This window comes from Oncorhynchus mykiss, chromosome 7 (genome assembly GCF_013265735.2).
Source record: "Oncorhynchus mykiss isolate Arlee chromosome 7, USDA_OmykA_1.1, whole genome shotgun sequence".
Lineage (NCBI taxonomy): Eukaryota > Metazoa > Chordata > Actinopteri > Salmoniformes > Salmonidae > Oncorhynchus > Oncorhynchus mykiss.
In genome coordinates this window covers 81764796-81785943 of record NC_048571.1, presented here as the reverse complement: position 1 = coordinate 81785943, position 21148 = coordinate 81764796, and the positions used below count along the sequence as shown (strand labels likewise).

General features: G+C 46.1%; 1 protein-coding gene across 5 annotated transcripts in view; it reads left to right on the top strand.

The window, feature by feature from the left end:
* LOC110528605 (glutamate receptor-interacting protein 2) overlaps positions 1–21148 on the top strand; it is a 325911-nt gene that overhangs the window by 206653 nt on the left and 98110 nt on the right. For 3 of the 5 annotated variants that reach the window (XM_036984211.1, XM_036984213.1, XM_036984214.1), the window contains exon 3: positions 18431–18566. In XM_036984211.1, coding sequence (XP_036840106.1) covers positions 18431–18566 — 136 coding nt within the window. The remainder of the gene's footprint in view (positions 1–18430; positions 18567–21148) is intronic. The other 2 variants (XM_036984212.1, XM_036984215.1) reach the window with 1 other exon arrangement.

Sequence of the window (21148 nt, the reverse complement as noted above, 5' to 3'; positions counted from 1 at the left end):
ATACAGGGTTTGACCGACTGCTATTTTGAAGCTGCCGAAGCTATTTTGAATGCATTTCATTGGTCAAGGGGCCTGAAACAGATGAATACAGAGGTAAAGGGCAACCAATAATATTGATTCATGTCAAAACATTTAAAACACCAAATTTGGAGTTACCAGGATTTCATCAGACAGTAATGATATGGAATGTGGCACTTTGAACGCGCCACAGCTATAGCTTGTTTGTCTGTAATGGTACACCACAGCTATAGCTTGTTTGTCTGTAATGGTACACCACAGCTATAGCTTGTTTGTCTGTAATGGTACACCACAGCTATAGCTTGTTTGTCTGTAATGGTACACCACAGCTATAGCTTGTTTGTCTCTAATGGTACACCACAGCTATAGCTTGTTTGTCTGTAATGGTACACCACAGCTATAGCTTGTTTGTCTGTAATGGTACACCACAGCTATAGCTTGTTTGTCTTTAATGGTACACCACAGCTATAGCTTGTTTGTCTGTAATGGTACACCACAGCTATAGCTTGTTTGTCTGTAAAGGTACACTACAGCTTTTAACCGTTTTTCTCAATCGCTTTGGCAAATTTTCTGAAACAATCTTAACATTCTCAAACTGTAAGTGCAAGTTGTCACATCTGTTTTATGGGTCGTCTCAACTTTATTGCATGTCTGCAGAATGTAGTAACCGACCCAAAACATTTTATTCATGATTCAAAACCTAACCTATTGTGTCGGTAAATTGGCCAATGCCGCCAAAATGAAAAGTTTTTTTGTCATCGTGTGAGCCGTACTGGTCAAAATGTTGTTGTTTTTTAATTCACCATGGCAGTCAACCCTGGAAGTGTTTGTTATATACAAATGTCACTTTTGTTGTATTTTTTTGTAGACACTGACTGCTTACTGTACTATACCAGAAGGTCGGTTTTGTCGAGCTGAACGCTATTGTGTTTCACACTGAGCTTTTTAGATACCGATTTCAACAGTAGGTAAAAGTTTCCTGGGAAAAGTCAATACTGTACAATACTGTAGTGCACAGAAACATGATATGCACATTTGCATGTATATAGTACATTTATTTTTGTCGAAATGTGTTACATGCAAGCAGAAAATACACATTTGCATGTCCATTTGTACATATTTCTTATATGTAAAGTCATACAGTTGAAGTCGGGAGTTTACATACACCTTAGCCAAACACATTTAAACTCAGTTTTTCACCATTCCTGACATTTAATTCAAGTAACAATTCCCAGTCTTAGGGCAGTTATAGGATCACCACTTTATTTTAAGAATGTGAAATGTCAGAATAATAGTAGAGAGAATTATTTATTTCAGCTTTTATTTATTTCATCATATTCCCAGGGGGTCAGAAGTTTACATACACTCAATTAGTATTTTGTAGCATTGCCTTAAAATTGTTTAACTTTGGTCAAACGTTTCGGGTAGCCTTCCACAAGCTTCCCACAGTAAGTTAGTTGAATTTTGGCTCATTCCTCCTGACAGAGCTGGTGTAACTGACTCAGGTTTGTAGGCCTCCTTGCTCACACATGCTTTTTCAGTTCTGCCCACAAATTTAATATAGGATTGAGGTTTGGGCTTTGTGATGGCCACTCCAATACCTTGACTTTGTTGTCCTTAAGCCATTTTACCACAACTTTTGAAGAATGCTTGGGGTCATTGTCCATTTGGAAGACCCATTTGCGACCAAGCTTTAACTTCCTGACTGATGTCTTGAGATGTTGCTTCAATATATCCACATAATTTTCTATCTTCATGATGCCATCTATTTTGTGAAGTGCACCAGTCCCTCCTGCAGCAAAGCACCCCCACATCATGATGCTGCCACCCCCGTACTTCACGGTTGGGATGGTGTCCTTCGGCTTGCAAGCCTCCCCCTTTTCCCTCCAAACATAACGATGGTCATTATGGCCAAACAGTTCTATTTTTGTTTCATCAGACCAAAGACAAGACATTTCTCCAAAAAGTACGATCTTTGTCCCCATGTGCAGTTGCAAACCGTAGTGTGACTTTTTTTATGGCGGTTTTGGAGCAGTGGCTTCTTCCTTGCTGAGCGGCCTTTCAGGTTATGTCGATATAGGACTCGTTTTACTGTGGATATAGATACTTTTATACCTGTTTCCTCCAGCATCTTCACATGGTCCTTTGCTGTTGTTCTGGGATTGTTTTGCACTTTTCGCACCAAAGTACGTTCATTTCTAGGAGACAGAACACGTCTCCTTCATGAGCGGTATGATGCCTGTGTGGTCCCATGGTGTTTTTACTTGCGTACTATTGTTTGTACAGATGAACGTGGTACCTTCAGGCGTTTGGAAATTGCTCCCAAGGATGACCCAGGCTTGTGGAGGTCTACGATTTTTTTTCTGACGTCTTGGCTGATTTCTTTTGATTTTCCCATGATGTCAAGGAAAGAGGCACTGAGTTTGAAGGTAGGCCTTGAAATACATCCACAGGTACACCTCCAATTGACTCAAATGATGTCAATTAGCCTATCAGAAGCTTCTAAAGCCATGACATAATTTTCTGGAATTTTCCAAGCTGTTTAAAGGCACAGTCAATATAGTGTATGTAAACTTCTGACCCACTGGAATTGTGATACAATGAATTATAAGTGAAATAATCTGTCTGTAAAAAGTTGTTAGAAAAATTAGTTGTGTCATGCACAAAGTAGATGTCCTAACCGACTTGAGTGGTTGAAAAATGAGTTTTAATGACTCCAACCTAAGTGTATGTAAACTTCCAACTTCAACTGTATATTGCGGCACTGTAAACTTTTGGGGGGCTGAGATAGAAGGCTATATCTGTCTGCTAATACAGGACTAGTAAAGGCCCAGTGCACCACTTTAGTTTTTTATTAAGATTTTTCAGGGGGTGCCCTCAGTTCTCCTACTTCCCGCGGCTATGAAGTCTTCTCCTTTTGCTAGGAGTCCCTCCAGGGAGTCCCTCCAGCGCCTCCACCAGCACAACAGTGGTTCCCACTACTCAAGCCCTGGAGTGGGCTAATGCCGTGAGGAGATGCGGCGGTGGGCGACTTCACGGAGCTTCTTCAACCATCCGCCTGAGGGTACAGCGGCGGGTTAAGTTTTTTCCACCTGAGGCAGGGGACGAGGAGCGCACAGGAGTTCGCCCTGGAATTTCGGACACTGGCTGCCGGAGAGGGATGGAACGACAGGGCCCTTATCGACTACTACCATTGCAGTCTGTGCGAGGATGTCCGTCGGGAGCTGGCCTGCAGGGATAGCACCCTCACCTTCGACCAGCTGGTGGACCTGTCCATTCAGTTGGATAACCTGCTGGTCACCCGCGGACGTCCAGAGAGAGGGCTCTGTCGATTCCCTATCCCAGCACCACCGCTCCGGTGCCTATGGAGCTGGGAGGTGCTGCGCTCAGGGAGGCCGGAGGAGGGGCCTTCACGTGTTGGTCGGTGCCGGGTCACACTGCTGGTCGGTGCCGGGTTGGTTCCTCTAGGGGTCGAGGCAGCAGGCAGGGCACTCTGGCGTTGCCCCCGGTGAGCCTGCACTACTCTCATCCAGAGCCCTCTGTTGTACACCTGTTTGTGCATGTTTACTTTCCTGAGTTTTCCCCGCATTCCCAGCATAAGGCGCTCGTCGATTCAGGTGCGGCTGGGAATTTTATCGACAGAGCATTCGCCCATAGGTTAGGGATCCCTACTGTTCCAGTGGTTACGCCTTTCCCAGTTCACGCTCTGGACAGTCGACCATTAGGGTCCAGGGTAATTAGGGAAGCTACCATCCACCTGGGCATGGTGACGCAGGGGGGTCACGTGGAGATAATCACTCTCTTCCTCATTGACTCTCCTGCGTTTCCCATGGTACTAGGCCTTCCCTGGTTAGCTCGTCATGACCCTCACCATTTTATGGCAACAGAGGGCTCTCACAGGGTGGTCACGAGAGTGCCCAGGGAGGTGTTTAGGGGTTTCCATTGGTGCTACTACGGTGGAAAGTCCAGACCAGGTCTCCCCCTGAATATGCCTATTTGGCTCTCGCCTTCTCCAAAAAGAAGGCAGACTCAGTCTTACCTCAGGTTTTCACCCCGAGAGTAATGGGCAGGTGGAGAGAGTTAACCAAGATGTGGGTAGGTTTCTGAGGTCTTATTGCCAGGACCGGCCGGGGGAGTGGGTGGCTTTTGTGCCCTGGGCAGAGATGGCTAGAACTCGCTGAGCCACTCCTGCACCTACCTGTCCCCCTTCCAGTGCGTACTGGGGTATCAGCCGGTTCTGGCTCCTTGGCATCAGAGTCAGACCGAGGCTCCTGCGGTGGACAACTGGTTCCGGCGTGTGGAGGAGACCTGGGACGCCGCTCATGTACACCTTCAGCGCGCCGTGCTGCGCCAGAAAGCCAGCGCATACCGCAGTGAGGCCGGGTCTGGCTCTTGACCCAAAACCTCCGCCTGCCCTGCCGGAAGCTGGGTCCGCGGTTTGTGGGGCCATTTAAAGTCCTGAGGAGACTGAACAAGGTGAGATACAGGTTACAGCTTCCCCCCGATTACCGTATTAATCCCTCGTTCCATGTGTCTCTCCTCAGGCCGGTGGTGGCTGGCCCGCTCCAGTAGTCTGAGGTGCAGAAGGTTCCTACGCTCCCTCTCGACATCGAGGGGGCCCAGGCATACTCCGTTCGATCCATACTGGATTCGAGGCGAGGGGCCTTCAGTACCTCGTGGACTGGGAGGGGTACAGACCGGAGGAGAGATGCTGTGTTCTGGTGGAGGGGGGGGGGGGGGGGTACTATCACGACTTCCACCGAAGTCGGTTCCTCTCCTTGTTCGGGCGGTGGTCGGCGTCGCCGGTCTTCTAGCCATCATCGATCCACTTTTCATTTTCCATTTGTTTTGTCTTGTTTTCCTACACAGCTGCTTCTCATTTCCCTCATTAAGTGTTGTGTATTTAACTCTCTGTTCCCCCCATGTCTTTGTGTGGTATTGTTGTAAGTGCTTGTGCACATGGTTACTGGTGCGTCGGGTTTTCTACCCATGTTGGTTTATACTTTATGCCGTTGGTTTTGAAATGAAACTGCTCCGGCTATTACCTAGTTCTGCTCTCCTGCGTCTGACTTCACTGCCACCAGTTACGCACCACTTACACATTACATATATATGTTATTATTTGTTTACTACTTTCTATGTTGTTGAATAATAGTGAAGAGAACAAAACTATGAAATAACACATATGGAATCAATTAGTAACCAAACAAGTGTTAAACAAATCAAAATATATTTTAGGTTTTAGATTCTTCAAAGTAGCCACCCTTTGCCTTGATGACAGCTTTGCACACTCTTAGCGTTCTCTCAACCAGCTTCATGAGGTAGTCACCTGGAATGCATTTCAATTAACAGGTGTGCCTTTTTAAAAGTTAATTTGTGGACTTTCTTTCCTTCTTAATATGTTTGAGCCAATCAGTTGTGTTGTGACAAGGTAGTGGTGGTATACAGAATATAGTCCTGTTTGGTAAAATACCAAGTCCATATTATGGCAAGAACAGCTAAAATAAGCAGAGAAACAACAGTCCATTATTACTTTATTAAGACAAGAAGGTCAGTCAATGCGGACAATTTCAAGCTCTATGATGAAACTGGCTCTCATGAGGACCGCCACAGGAAAGGAAGACCCAGAGTTACCTCTGCTGCAGAGGATACGGAAGGTGCCCTTAATATTAGGAAGGTGTCCTTAATGTTTTGTACACTCAGTGTATATAACACTTTTCAAGATTCCCAAAACGTCCACCAACAATGTGTAGTCTAGTTTTAGTCTAGTTTTAGTCACAGCAATTTTAGTGACGATAATAGCATTATATTCTATTAAATAAGGAATATTTTAGTCTACCTCTAACTTCATGTGCACATTCAGGTAGCCACCCGAGCCATGGTCTGTTCTCTCCGCTTCCATCACTCAGATGCGGACCATCTGATTTTCTCCCAATAATAACCATCAAGGGTGTAAATACCAGTGGTTTCTTAGAAAGAGGAGAATTTGAGCTTATTGCTGTAGTCCTAATATTCAAGAAATATATTTAGTTTTTCTTTTTCAATAAAACATTTTTAAAAAGCAACCGCAACTCACATTTGTATGCGCAGCACGGATGAATGAATAACAGGGCACACGGGAAAATTGAGCTTCTGATGAGATTAAAGCAAACATAGCCTACATGAAAAGTAAGAGAGAGTAAAAATTATTGTTTCTAGTTGAGTTCAGTTACCAGTGAAGTGTCCTGGCTTCAAAAGATGGAAGTGACACAAGAGGCTGCCTGAAAGATGTAAATTATGCCAATGATTGCGTTAAATATTCTGTATGCATGCTTGTGATTGGACAAATTAACTGACCATTAGGCCCACGTGGAATTCTCATCTTGTCACTTTTTCGTCCACTAAAATGAAAAAGTAATTTGTAATAGCTAGCGTTTTTTTCTAGGCCATCTCGTCTCGTTATCGTCATTCAGTCAGGAAAAATTTTATTCTTCTTGTAGACAAAATTAACTCCGACCGTCATTGGAAGCATTTAAAGGTTATATATGTAAGGTTTCTACCTGTAAATCATCACGTTACATTTCTACCTCAATCACATAACATTAGTAATGAAGGAAGAAAAATCCATTAGCGAACAATTTGCCAGTCCGGCTAGCTGTTGTGTCTGGGCTGCATCTCCCTGTTTTATGATTAGTTTGCGTTCATGAGGTTGACAACAATAACAAATCATTCACACTACGACTCTTTCTCAAGTCCACAATAGTTTTTAGTGAATAAATGTATTTCCTTTATGTGTTCTTGTTTAACCATTGACGTGTTCTAGGTCATTTTTGAGACGTTAAGCAGCATTATGTACTGCTGGAATGTCTACTAATGGCATGTCCATCTTTTTTGTGAGAAATTAAACTGGTCACTCAAAACATTTATAAAGTACAAATAGCTCACACTTCAGGTGAGGCCACACAACAAGATTTAAACAAGGATTAGTCAATTATTAATAAGGACCTATATAATATATAATATAATATACCTTATGAATGGAGTAATGATAATACAATTATGAATAAACTATTTACTAATCCATGACAAATAGTTTATTATAAAGTGCTACCAATAACAGTAGTGATTTTGCTAACAATCACACAAATGACTATATTTCCCATTGTAAGAATGAGAATTGTTCCACTGATCAGACCAAATAATTAAAATAGATAATAAAATATCCTGAAGACATGAATACACAAACCTGCTCCATACACCCTCACCAAATTATTTTTTGATTTATTGTCCCCACTCTAGAATGAAACACGTTTGGGTTCACAATCTGATCCACACAATGATTTTTGTTGTTACAAATCAGGTCTCCCTACCAAACTTCCCTGCTAAAACATAGGTATTAAATCACCCTACCAAACTTCCCTGATAAAACATAGGTATCAGGTCTCCCTACCAAACTTCCCTGATAAAACATAGGTATCAGGTCTCCCTACCAAACTTCCCTGATAAAACCTAGGTATTAAATCACCCTACCAAACTTCCCTGCTAAAACATAGGTATCAGGTCTCCCTACCAAACTTCCCTGATAAAACCTAGGTATTAAATCACCCTACCAAACTTCCCTGCTAAAACATAGGTATCAGGTCTCCCTACCAAACTTCCCTGATAAAACATAGGTATCAGGTCTCCCTACCAAACTTCCCTGATAAAACCTAGGTATTAAATCACCCTACCAAACTTCCCTGATAAAACATAGGTATCAGGTCTCCCTACCAAACTTCCCTGCTAAAACATAGGTATTAAATCACCCTACCAAACTTCCCTGATAAAACATAGGTATCAGGTCTCCCTACCAAACTTCCGTGCTAAAACATAGGTATCAGGTCTCCCTACCAAACTTCCCTGATAAAACATAGGTATCAAGTCTCCCTACCAAACTTCCCTGCTAAAACATAGGTATCAGGTCTCCCTACCAAACTTCCCTGATAAAACATAGGTATCAGGTCTCCCTACCAAACTTCCCTGCTAAAACATAGGTATCAAGTCTCCCTACCAAACGTCCCTGCTAAAACATAGGTATCAGGTCTCCCTACCAAACGTCCCTGCTAAAACATAGGTATCAGGTCTCCCTACCAAACTTCCCTGATAAAACATAGGTATCAGGTCTCCCTACCAAACTTCCCTGATAAAACATATGTATCAGGTCTCCCTACCAAACTTCCCTGCTAAAACATAGGTATCAGGTCTCCCTACCAAACTTCCCTGATAAAACATAGGTCTCAGGTCTCCCTACCAAACGTCCCTGCTAAAACATAGGTATCAGGTCTCCCTACCAAACTTCCCTGCTAAAACATAGGTATCAGGTCTCCCTACCAAACTTCCCTGATAAAACATAGGTATCATGTCTCCCTACCAAACTTCCCTGCTAAAACATAGGTATCAGGTCTCCCTACCAAACTTCCCTGATAAAACATAGGTATCAGGTCTCCCTACCAAACTTCCCTAATAAATAATAGGTATCAAGTCTCCCTACCAAACGTCCCTGCTAAAACATAGGTCAGCTTCCTTTTTGTTGTCACAACCCCGTAGAGCAGGGCTACTCAATTACTATTGGAGAAGGTTCGGTCACACAAAAGTCCTAGATGGCAAAGGTCTGGATGGACATGGTCATTTATCGGCATAGTAACGAACCCCCACATCTCGACCCAAGCGACCACAAACTTTCGAAGCTGTTCACAGCTCTCTTGTTGGCAAAGAAAAGATGCTGCCATTTTCAATCTGAAGTTATTTATCTAATTAACCAACTATGTTTAATTGATACCCAATGAAATTAATCATGTAACAATTAACTCATTAGGATCTGGGGCACCACGAGAGCGGTTCTTTAAAGAGTTACCATCTCCCGAATCATTTACCTATCACATCTATAAACAGTCAACGTATTTGTTATGGTGAGTGAATGAGGACCCAAAAGCGAACTAACTTAAACAGAGCTTCTTTAATAACCAAACTTAGGTAGGCTCAGATAGACCGGCAGATTCCGACAGGACAGGACAAGGTTACAGCAAACATGACGATAGTCTGGCTCAGGCATGAAACACAAACAAACAAGAATCCGACAAGGACAGGAGCAGAAACAGAGAGAGATATAGGGACCTAATCAGAGGGAAACAGGGAACAGGTGGGGAACGGGTAGTTAGAGGAGACAAGGGACAGCTGGGGGAAAGCGGGGGAGAAAAGGTAACATAACAACGACCAGCAGAGGGAGACAGGGTGAAGGGAAAGGACAGAGACAAGACACAACATGACAGTACCCCCCCACTCACCGAGCGCCTCCTGGCGCACTCGAGGAGGAAACCTGGCGGCAACGGAGGAAATCCTCGATCAGCGCACGGTCCAGCACGTCCCGAGAGGGAACCCAACTCCTCTCCTCAGGACCGTACCCCTCCCAATCGACAAGGTACTGGTGACCACGGCCCCGTGGACGCATGTCCAAAATCCTGCGGACCCTGTAGATGGGTGCGCCCTCGACAAGGATGGGGGGGGGGGGGGGGAAGACGAGCGGGGGCGCGAAGAACGGGCTTAATACAGGAGACATGGAAGACCGGGTGGACGCGACGAAGGTATCGCGGAAGAAGAAGTCGAACTGCGACAGGATTAATGACCCGAGAAATACGGAACGGACCAATGAACCGCGGGGTCAACTTGCGAGAAGCCGTCTTAAGGGGAAGGTTCTGAGTGGAGAGCCAAACTCTCTGACCGCGACAATATCTAGGACTCTTAGTTCTACGCTTATTAGCAGCCCTCACAGTCTGCGTCCTATAACGGCAAAGTGCAGACCTGACCCTCTTCCAGGTGCGCTCGCAACGTTGGACAAAAGCCTGAGCGGAGGGGACGCTGGACTCGGCGAACTGAGATGAGAACAGCGGAGGCTGGTACCCGAGGCTACTCTGAAAAGGAGATAGCCCGGTCGCAGACGAAGGAAGCGAGTTGTGGGCGTATTCTGCCCAGGGGAGCTGTTCTGACCAAGACGCAGGGTTGCGAAAAGAAAGACTGCGTAAGATGCGACCAATAGTCTGATTGGCCCGTTCTGCTTGACCGTTAGACTGGGGGTGAAAGCCGGAAGAGAGACTGACGGAAGCCCCAATCAAACGGCAAAACTCCCTCCAAAATTGAGACGTGAATTGCGGACCTCTGTCCGAAACGACGTCTGACGGAAGGCCATGAATTCTGAAAACATTCTCGATGATGATTTGTGCCGTCTCTTTAGCAGAAGGAAGCTTAGCAAGGGGAATGAAATGGGCCGCCTTAGAGAACCTATCGACAACCGTAAGAATAACAGTCTTCCCCGCTGACGAAGGCAGTCCGGTGACAAAATCTAAGGCGATGTGAGACCACGGTCGAGAGGGAATAGGAAGCGGCCTGAGACGGCCGGCAGGAGGAGAGTTACCGGACTTAGTCTGCGCGCAGACCGAACAAGCAGCCACGAAACGACGCGTGTCATGCTCCCGGGTGGGCCACCAAAAACGCTGGCGAATGGAAGCAAGCGTACCCCGAACGCCAGGGTGGCCGGCTAACTTGGCAGAGTGAGCCCACTGAAGAACGGCCAGACGAGTAGGAACGGGAACGAAAAGAAGGTTCCTAGGACAAGCGCGCGGCGACGGAGTGTGAGTGAGCGCTTGTTTTACCTGCCTCTCAATTCCCCAGACAGTCAACCCGACAACACGCCCCTCAGGGAGAATCCCCTCGGGGTCAGTGGAGGCTACTGAAGAACTGAAGAGACGAGACAAAGCATCAGGCTTGGTGTTCTTAGAGCCCGGACGATAAGAAATCACGAACTCGAAACGAGCGAAAAACAGCGCCCAACGCGCCTGACGCGCATTAAGTCGTTTGGCAGAACGGATGTACTCAAGGTTCCTATGGTCAGTCCAAACGACAAAAGGAACGGTCGCCCCCTCCAACCACTGTCGCCATTCGCCTAGGGCTAACCGGATGGCGAGCAGTTCGCGGTTACCCACATCATAGTTACGTTCCGACGGCGACAGGCGATGAGAAAAATACGCGCATGGGTGGACCTTGTCGTCAGAGAGGGAGCGCTGAGAAAGAATGGCTCCCACGCCCACCTCTGACGCGTCAACCTCGACAACGAACTGTCTAGAGACGTCAGGTGTAACAAGGATAGGAGCGGATGTAAAACGATTCTTGAGGAGATCAAAAGCTCCCTGGGCGGAAACGGACCACTTAAAGCACGTCTTGACAGAAGTAAGGGCTGTGAGAGGAGCGGCCACCTGACCGAAATTACGGATGAAACGACGATAGAAGTTCGCGAAGCCGAGAAAGCGCTGCAGCTCGACGCGTGACTTAGGGACGGGCCAATCAATGACAGCTTGGACTTTAGCGGGATCCATCTTAATGCCTTCAGCGGAAATAACAGAACCGAGAAATGTGACGGAGGAGGCATGAAAAGTGCACTTCTCAGCCTTCACAAAAAGACAATTCTCTAAAAGGCGCTGGAGGACACGTCGAACGTGCTGAACATGAATCTGGAGTGACGGTGAAAAAATCAGGATATCGTCAAGGTAAACGAAAACAAAGATGTTCAGCATGTCTCTCAGGACATCATTGACTAATGCCTGAAAGACAGCTGGAGCGTTAGCGAGGCCGAAAGGAAGAACCCGGTATTCAAAGTGCCCTAACGGAGTGTTAAACGCCGTCTTCCACTCGTCCCCCTCCCTGATGCGCACGAGATGGTAAGCGTTACGAAGGTCCAACTTAGTGAAAAACCTGGCTCCCTGCAGGATCTCGAAGGCTGAAGACATAAGAGGAAGCGGATAACGATTCTTAACTGTTATGTCATTCAGCCCTCGATAATCTATGCAGGGGCGCAGAGACCCGTCCTTCTTCTTGACAAAAAAAAACCCCGCTCCGGCGGGAGAGGAGGAGGGGACTATGGTACCGGCGTCAAGAGCTACAGACAAATAATCCTCGAGAGCCTTACGTTCGGGAGCCGACAGAGAGTATAGTCTACCCCGGGGGGGAGTGGTTCCCGGAAGGAGATCAATACTACAATCATACGACCGGTGTGGAGGAAGAGAGGTGGCCCTGGACCGACTGAACACCGTGCGCAGATCGTGATATTCCTCCGGCACCCCTGTCAAATCACCAGGCTCCTCCTGTGAAGAAGAGACAGAGGAAACAGGAGGGATAGCAGACATTAAACATTTCACATGACAAGAGACGTTCCAGGAGAGGATAGAATTACTAGACCAATTAATGGAAGGATTATGACAAACTAGCCAGGGATGGCCCAAAACAACAGGTGTAAAAGGTGAACGAAAAATCAAAAAAGAAATGGTTTCGCTATGATTACCAGAAACAGTGAGGGTTAAAGGTAGCGTCTCACGCTGAATCCTGGGGAGAGGACTACCATCCAGGGCGAACAAGGCCGTGGACTCCCTTAACTGTCTGAGAGGAAGGTCATGTTCCCGAGCCCAGGTCTCGTCCATAAAACAGCCCTCCGCCCCAGAGTCTATTAAGGCACTGCAGGAAGCTGACGAACCGGTCCAGCGTAGATGGACCGACAAGGTAGTGCAGGATCTTGAAGGAGAGACAGGAGTAGTAGCGCTCACCAGTAGCCCTCCGCTTACTGATGAGCTCTGGCTTTTACTGGACATGAAGTGACAAAATGACCAGCAGAACCGCAATAGAGACAGAGGCGGTTGGTGATTCTCCGTTCCCTCTCCTTAGTCGAGATGCGGATACCTCCCAGCTGCATAGGCTCAGCTCCCGAGCCGGCAGAGGAAGATGGTAGTGATGCGGAGAGGGGAGCAACGGAGAACGCGAGCTCCTTTCCACGAGCTCGGTGACGCAGATCAACCCGTCGCTCAATGCGAATAGCGAGTTCAATCAGGGAATCCACGCTGGAAGGGACCTCCCGGGAGAGAATCTCATCCTTTACCTCTGCGCGGAGACCCTCCAGAAAACGAGCGAGCAAAGCCGGCTCGTTCCAGCCACTGGAGGCAGCAAGAGTGCGAAACTCAATAGAGTAGTCTGTTATGGATCGATTACCTTGACATAGGGAAGACAGGGCCCTGGAAGCCTCCTCCCCAAAAACAGATCGATCAAAAACCCGTATCATCTCCTCCTTAAAGTCCTGATACTGGTTAGTACACTCAGCCCTTGCCTCCCAGATTGCCGTGCCCCACTCACGAGCCCGTCCAATAAGGAGAGATATGACGTAGGCGACACGAGCAGTGCTCCTGGAGTAAGTGTTGGGCTGGAGAGAAAACACAATATCACACTGGGTGAGGAACGAGCGGCATTCAGTGGGCTCCCCAGAGTAACACGGCGGGTTATTGATTCTGGGCTCCGGAGATTCGAAAGCCCTGGAAGTGGCCGGTGGATCGAGGCGGAGATGGTGAACCTGTTCTGTGAGGTTGGAGACTTGGGTGGCCAGGGTCTCAACGGCATGTCGAGCAGCAGACACTTCCTGCTCGTGTCTGCCTAGCATCGCTCCCTGGATTCCGACGGCTGAGTGGAGAGGATCCGAAGTCGCTGGGTCCATTCTTGGTCGGATTCTTCTGTTATGGTGAGTGAATGAGGACCCAAAAGCGAACTAACTTAAACAGAGCTTCTTTAATAACCAAACTTAGGTAGGCTCAGATAGACCGGCAGATTCCGACAGGACAGGACAAGGTTACAGCAAACATGACGATAGTCTGGCTCAGGCATGAAACACAAACAAACAAGAATCCGACAAGGACAGGAGCAGAAACAGAGAGAGATATAGGGACCTAATCAGAGGGAAACAGGGAACAGGTGGGGAACGGGTAGTTAGAGGAGACAAGGGACAGCTGGGGGAAAGCGGGGGAGAAAAGGTAACATAACAACGACCAGCAGAGGGAGACAGGGTGAAGGGAAAGGACAGAGACAAGACACAACATGACAGTATTAATCATAACCTCGTATCATATCATCATTCTGAACAGTCGTAACCTCCTTGCATCTGCAAAAACCCGAGCCTTACTCATGATTCAGTACTACACAAATTGGTTTAATTATTTATTTACTGTCTAATTAAGTGGGAACACAGGATAAACATACACACTGCACCAGTTATTGTCTAGAGACATAATTAGCTGAAAACAGGTCCCTAGCAGAATGACAACAACATGGCTGCTTGTTAAAGAAGAGATGGAGAGGGAGAGAGAGCGGGAGAGAGAGAGAGACTGAGACACTTAACATTGGTACATTCCGAAACTACTCTCACCTACATTAACCATATACTTTGCAGACAAACCACCGCCCACTTTGAGTAAGAAATCATGAATGTATTTACGTGTAATGTCTGGGGTCGCTGTGGAGCTCTCACTGAACAGGGCCACCTTAGGAAGGGGTTTGGGCCTTTTCGCGGCACGCTTGTAAGGCTCTGATTGTCCAAAATGGTTCTGACAAGTCTTATACTGTTGTCCTTCTTTGTAGTTGTCCGGTATCCAGTGACTTGTCGTGTAGTCCTGAACAGAACTACAGAGTTTATTTTCCTTCCATTCACTCTTGATGATGCTTTGTTGAAGGTAGTCTAGCCAGCCTTATCGATGGATTCCCATTGGGGTGATGAGAGTAGCGTAATACGATGGTTTGAGCAGAGTAGCAGAATGGTCCTTCTTAAATTTGCTTTCGAAGATACTTTACTTAGGACAGCTAATCAGCCATACCAGTGATTGTCCGGGAGATGCGTTTATCGTCTCTACCTCGTGTTGAGATTCAGAGTTCAAACCACTTTAAACGTGCAGCTGTAGCTTCACATCTTTCTGGTCTGGTATGTACTCTCTTAACCCATCATTTATACAGTGTGCAGGAAAGTGGCGGTTCTGGCAGGCTGACACACTCTGTGACCTCACTCAGGGCGGTAACTACTCACTGTGCAAAGTCCATGGTTAACAATTATCTCTTATAGTTTCTCAAATCACATCCTTCTCTTAACGAAAACACTTTCATATTTTTTCATATTACATGCAAAACACATAGTATGGAAACTTCATACATGTAGTGGGTATACTTTCCAAGTTACAGTATGTCCTTTATTAAATGTTTAATGACATCACAAAATAGCAAACTAAATTACATTAGTGTTCTATAGATCACCTCTGCCCATTCCCCAAGTTCTAAGTTGGAAATATTGTTCCAGTATTTGCTTTTGAACATGTCAGAGTTTCAGTGGGAAAGGTCTGTTGAAAGAAAGAACATTCCTTTGGGTGGATATTGAGAGCGCAAGCCTGGATCTTCTCCTTTGATTTACAACAGGACGTGAGTTTTTAACCCCCCACTACTTTAAATCAAATCAAATTGTATTTGTCACATGTGCCGAATACAACAGGTATTTCGCCTTACAGTGAAATTCTTACGTACAAGCCCTTAACGAGGGGACTAATTCAACTGTGGATTAAATCGACTTTTGTACATGCTGTTAAAACCCCTGGAAGTGTAGCTGCTGCCTTGGCAACAGCTAATGGGGGATCCGTAATAAATACAAATACGAAGGGCTGTATACTGCAATAGGGACGTGAGTAACAGCAACCTAATGTGTTGACAACACCGGACATAAAACAACTGTGATGCTCTTTTTAACGTTTTATAAACTCAGCAGAGAAAGCATGTTGACTGGGGATTCTTTAGGGTTGTTTGGAGTAGGTCTACCTGTTTGGGGTTGTTTGGAGTAGGTCTACCTGTTTGGGGTTGTTTGGAGTAGGTCTACCTATTTGGGTTGTTTGGAGTAGGTCTACCTGTTTGGGGTTGTTTGGAGTAGGTCTACCTGTTTGGGTTGTTTGGAGTAGGTCTACCTGTTTGGGGTTGTTTGGAGTAGGTCTACCTGTTTGGGTTGTTTGGAGTAGGTCTACCTGTTTGGGTTGTTTGGAGTAGGTCTACCTGTTTGGGGTTGTTTGGAGTAGGTCTGCCTGTTTGGGGTTGTTTGGAGTAGGTCTACCTGTTTGGGTTGTTTGGAGTAGGTCTACCTGTTTGGGGTTGTTTGGAGTAGGTCTACCTGTTTGGGTTGTTTGGAGTAGGTCTGCCTGTTTGGGGTTGTAGGTGTACCTGTTTGGGGTTGTTTGGAGTAGGTCTACCTGTTTGGGTTGTTTGGAGTAGGTCTGCCTGTTTGGGGTTGTAGGTGTACCTGTTTGGGGTTGTTTGGAGTAGGTCTACCTGTTTGGGGTTGTAGGTGTACCTGTTTGGAGTTGTTTGGAGTAGGTCTGCCTGTTTGGGGTTGTTTGGAGTAGGTCTACCTGTTTGGGGTTGTTTGGAGTAGGTCTACCTGTTTGGGGTTGTAGGTGTACCTGTTTGGAGTTGTTTGGAGTAGGTCTGCCTGTTTGGGGTTGTTTGGAGTAGGTCTACCTGTTTGGGGTTGTTTGGAGTAGGTCTACCTGTTTGGGGTTGTTTGGAGTAGGTCTACCTGTTTGGGTTGTTTGGAGTAGGTCTACCTGTTTGGAGTTGTTTGGAGTAGGTCTACCTGTTTGGGTTGTTTGGAGTAGGTCTACCTGTTTAGTGTTGTAGGTGTACCTGTTTGGGGTTGTTTGGAGTAGGTCTACCTGTTTGGGGTTGTAGGTGTACCTGTTTGGGGTTGTTTGGAGTAGGTCTACCTGTTTGGGGTTGTAGGTGTACCTGTTTGGGGTTGTTTGGAGTAGGTCTACCGGTTTGGGTTGTTTGGAGTAGGTCTACCTGTTTGGGTTGTTTGGAGTAGGTCTACCTGTTTGGGTTGTTTGGAGTTGGTCTACCTATTTGGGTTGTTTGGAGTAGGTCTACCTATTTGGGTTGTTTGGAGTAGGTCTACCTGTTTGGGGTTGTTTGGAGTAGGTCTACCTGTTTGGGTTGTTTGGAGTTGGTCTACCTGTTTGGGTTGTTTGGAGTAGGTCTACCTGTTTGGGTTGTTTGGAGTAGGTCTACCTGTTTGGGTTGTTTGGAGTAGGTCTACCTATTTGGGTTGTTTGGAGTAGGTCTACCTGTTTGGGGTTGTTTGGAGTAGGTCTACCTGTTTAGTGTTGTAGGTGTACCTGTTTGGGGTTGTTTGGAGTAGGTCTACCTGTTTGGGGTTGTTTGGAGTAGGTCTACCTGTTTGGGGTTGTTTGGAGTAGGTCTACCTGTTTGGGGTTGTTTGGAGTAGGTCTACCTGTTTGGGGTTGTTTGGAGTAGGTCTACCTGTTTAGTGTTGTAGGTGTACCTGTTTGGGGTTGTTTGGAGTAGGTCTACCTGTTTGGGGTTGTTTGGAGTAGGTCTACCTGTTTGGGGTTGTTTGGAGTAGGTCTACCTGTTTGGGGTTGTTTGGAGTAGGTCTGCCTGTTTGGGTTGTTTGGAGTAGGTCTACCTGTTTGTAGTTGTTTGGAGTAGGTCTGCCTGTTTGTAGTTGTTTGGGGTGATTAGTAGCACCTGGTCACAACGTTTGTGGGGTTCATAATCACTTTCTTTACATGTAGCTACACTGTTTCACTTTAAATTACTATTATGCATCTGGCGCTCTTACATGACTGACACCATTTACATCCTAGTGAACAAAACTATACAACACACCAATTACATCCTGAGGACTCCTAGTGAACAAAACAGACAACACACCAATTACATCCTGAGGACGAGACTCCTAGTGAACAAAACAGACAACTCCGCTTTTGTATCACGTTCTTAGGCTGGTTCCTCTCAACATCTACTCCTTTAAACCAGAGGATCTTAATCATGGTCCTGGGGACCCAAAAACGCTTTAAAACCCCAGGAAGTGTAGCTGCTGCCTTGGCAACAGCTAATGGGGGATCCGTAATAAATACAAATACGAAGGGCTGTAAACTGCAATAGGGACGTGAGTAACAGCAACCTAATGTGTTGACAACAAAAAATGCTTTGGGTCCCCAGGATCAGGATGGAGAACCACTGCTCTACACCTATCCAAAGGCTGTGGGCTTTTACGTTTAAGGGCCACACATAAGAGAAGAACAGATGATGCACTATTTATCTTGTGTACCATGCATTGTGAATACCCATGAGTTACATATGTAATATTCACTAGAGGTTCAGTGTGACTCTTGGGCCAAACGAGAAGCAGATTGCAGAGAAAGATTGTGTTGGAGACGGTCTGGAAAAACTCCTGTTCCAAGTCATTAGAGCAACAGTACATGCCGAGAAAGCTCACTAAGCTAATATATAGCCATTAAAACCTTGGTTGTGTTTATGGGTAGAAGAGCTGATATATACTAACCAGATGTTACCTCAGTGGTTCCTGTGGTTCTATGGCCAATTCTGATTGTTTGTACAATTATGGGAAACAGCTGATCAGAATTTGTCGGCCTGTATAAACGCAGCCTAAGTGTCCTTGTGGTTGTGACAGCTTGGTTACTATAACATCCATACTATTATTGACTGTGTCTGTGTGTGCTGTGTGTGTTTGTGTTTGGGGTAGAAGATCTGCGGGGTGTGACGATAGTAGAGCTGATTAAGAAGGAAGGCAGCACCTTGGGCCTCACCATCTCCGGAGGAACAGACAAGGACGGAAAGCCCCGCGTCTCCAACCTACGACCAGGAGGACTGGCTGCCAGGTGAGATCTCACTTTTGTGAACAATGAGGTATTGACTTTTTTTTTTGTGAAAGTATTCCATGAGGGTATGAGACAGGCAAGCAAGCAAGCACATCAAGATAGAAGAGAGAGAGAGGTCAACTCTGACTTGAGCATTCATCAACCGGAACACACAGGAGAGAGAGGTCAACTCTGACTTGAGCTTTCATCGACCGGACCACACAGGAGAGAGAGGGAGCTTTCATCGACCGGACCACACAGGAGAGAGAGGGAGCTTTCATCGACCGGAACACACAGGAGAGAGAGGGAGCTTTCATCGACCGGAACACACAGGAGAGAGAGGTCAACCCTGACTTGAGCTTTCATCGACCGGAACACACAGGAGAGAGAGGGAGCTTTCATCAACCGGAACACACAGGAGAGAGAGGGAGCTTTCATCAACCGGAACACACAGGAGAGAGAGGTCAACCCTGACTTGAGCTTTCATCGACCGGAACACACAGGAGAGAGAGGGAGCTTTCATCGACCGGAACACACAGGAGAGAGAGGGAGCTTTCATCAACCGGAACACACAGGAGAGAGAGGTCAACCCTGACTTGAGCTTTCATCGACTGGAATGCACAGGAGAGAGAGGTCAACCCTGCCATAGGCTGCTGGCTCATGTACGGAGGACTGGACTACATGTTCTCTGCCTACAATAGGCTAGACATCTTTATTGCCCATTAAACATACACTGAGTGTTCAAAACATTAGGAACACTTGCTCTTTCAATTGAGCAAGACAATTGAGACATGGAATGTGTATGCGTGCCTTTCAGAGGGTGAATGTGCAAGACAAAATAGTTAAGTGTTTTTGAACGGGTTATGGTAGTAGGTACCAGGCGCACCGGTTTGTGACAAGAACTGCAACGCTGCTGGGTTTGTCACTCTCAGCAGTTTCCCGTGTGGATCAACAATGGTCCACCACCCAAACGGCATCCAGCCAACTTGACACAACTGTGGGAAGCATCGGAGTCAACATGGGCCAGCATCCCTGTGGAACGCTTTTGACACATTTGTAGTGACCATGCCCTGACGAATTGAGACTGTTCTGAGGGCAAAATCAGGGGTGCAACTCAATATTATTTCCTAATGGTTTGTACAGTCAGTGTATATTATTTCAAAGGAACATTTTCCTTCAGCTCTGCTAGACCTTCAGCCCCTCATGCTTACTCAATGTGGATGGATACATGTTCCCTTCCTAGTGCCTAGACCTCCAGCCCCTCACCCACCATTAACGGCCTCTGACCCAGGCTGTGAGTCCCAAATGGCACCATTTCCCCTACATAACACACTACTGTCCTGTGGGCCCTGGTCAAACCTAGTGCACTACATAGGGAATAAGGTGCCATTTTGTCTGAAACCGCAGTCACGCTGTATCAGCCAATCAGGCCTTGATGTAGGAGGAACCATTTCACTAGGGGCAGATTTGTTAAAACAAGGGATCTGTCCATAATGGCATCCTATCCCCCCACGGGGCTCTGGTCAAAAGCAGTACACTATATAGGGACTAGGGTGTCATTTGAGACAATGTCTAAGGACTTGGGTGATGATGCTAAAAATAGGCACAGAGTCTTGGTCTTTGGGCATTATGCGCTTGGGCTACTGACTGACCTGTTTGGCTTTTAAAGAAGGTTTTCCCCCTAGGAGATTTACAGTTGAGCTGCTCTGCAAGTTGTATTTTCTATGCTTTAGCCTTAGCTGGACAATTTATTTAGAAAAGTGGCTTTTATCCAAAGCTGTCTGACTCTGAATAAAGAAAGTGGGGCATGTAAAAGTCTCAATTTACGTATGACTGGCATATTTAATGCAGATAAAATATCAGCTAAATTAGCAATGTACCAACAAAGTAGTATTAATTCTCACATGCAAGTAGTCTCGCTTGTCAGGCTCATGGGTGCTTCACAGTGGCTGTGGTTAGTATCACCAACGTGCGAGACTCCTATATAGCTGCACAATAGCCTGTTGTCATTGTAGATCTGTCACCATGTGTGTCTGTGATCACTTTAATCTCAGTGGGTGTGTGAGAAGAGCTCATCTAGGACAAGCATCAAAGGAGCTTACTTTATGTTTTCATTTCCAACGTCAAGAAGCTTGCAACATCATAGTATTATTCTATGTATAGTAGGTAGAATTACATTTTGTATTTATTTGTACAGTAGCAGAGGAGAGGGCTTTGTCAGATGGAGTATTTGATTGACATTCTCTACTTTTTGACAAACTCTCTGACTCCTACCGCTCTACCTCACACTCCTATTATAACAAACATCAAAAAACATTTTCCGGTGGAGTCCGTCTTCAATTCTTCAAACCAAAAGTTATCTATCTGGCACTCACTCACAACCAACAAGGAACGCATCGATTAACTCTGTCTGGCGGATGGGCCAAAAAATGATGTATGATAACACTGTCTGGTCCTATCTGTTTGCCTGTGTGGAACTTGCAACCAGAATGTTGTGTTGTAGAATATAATGGAACCAGAATGTTGTGTTGTAGAATATAATGGAACCAGAATGTTGTGTTGTAGAATATAATGGAACCAGAATGTTGTGTTGTAGAATATAA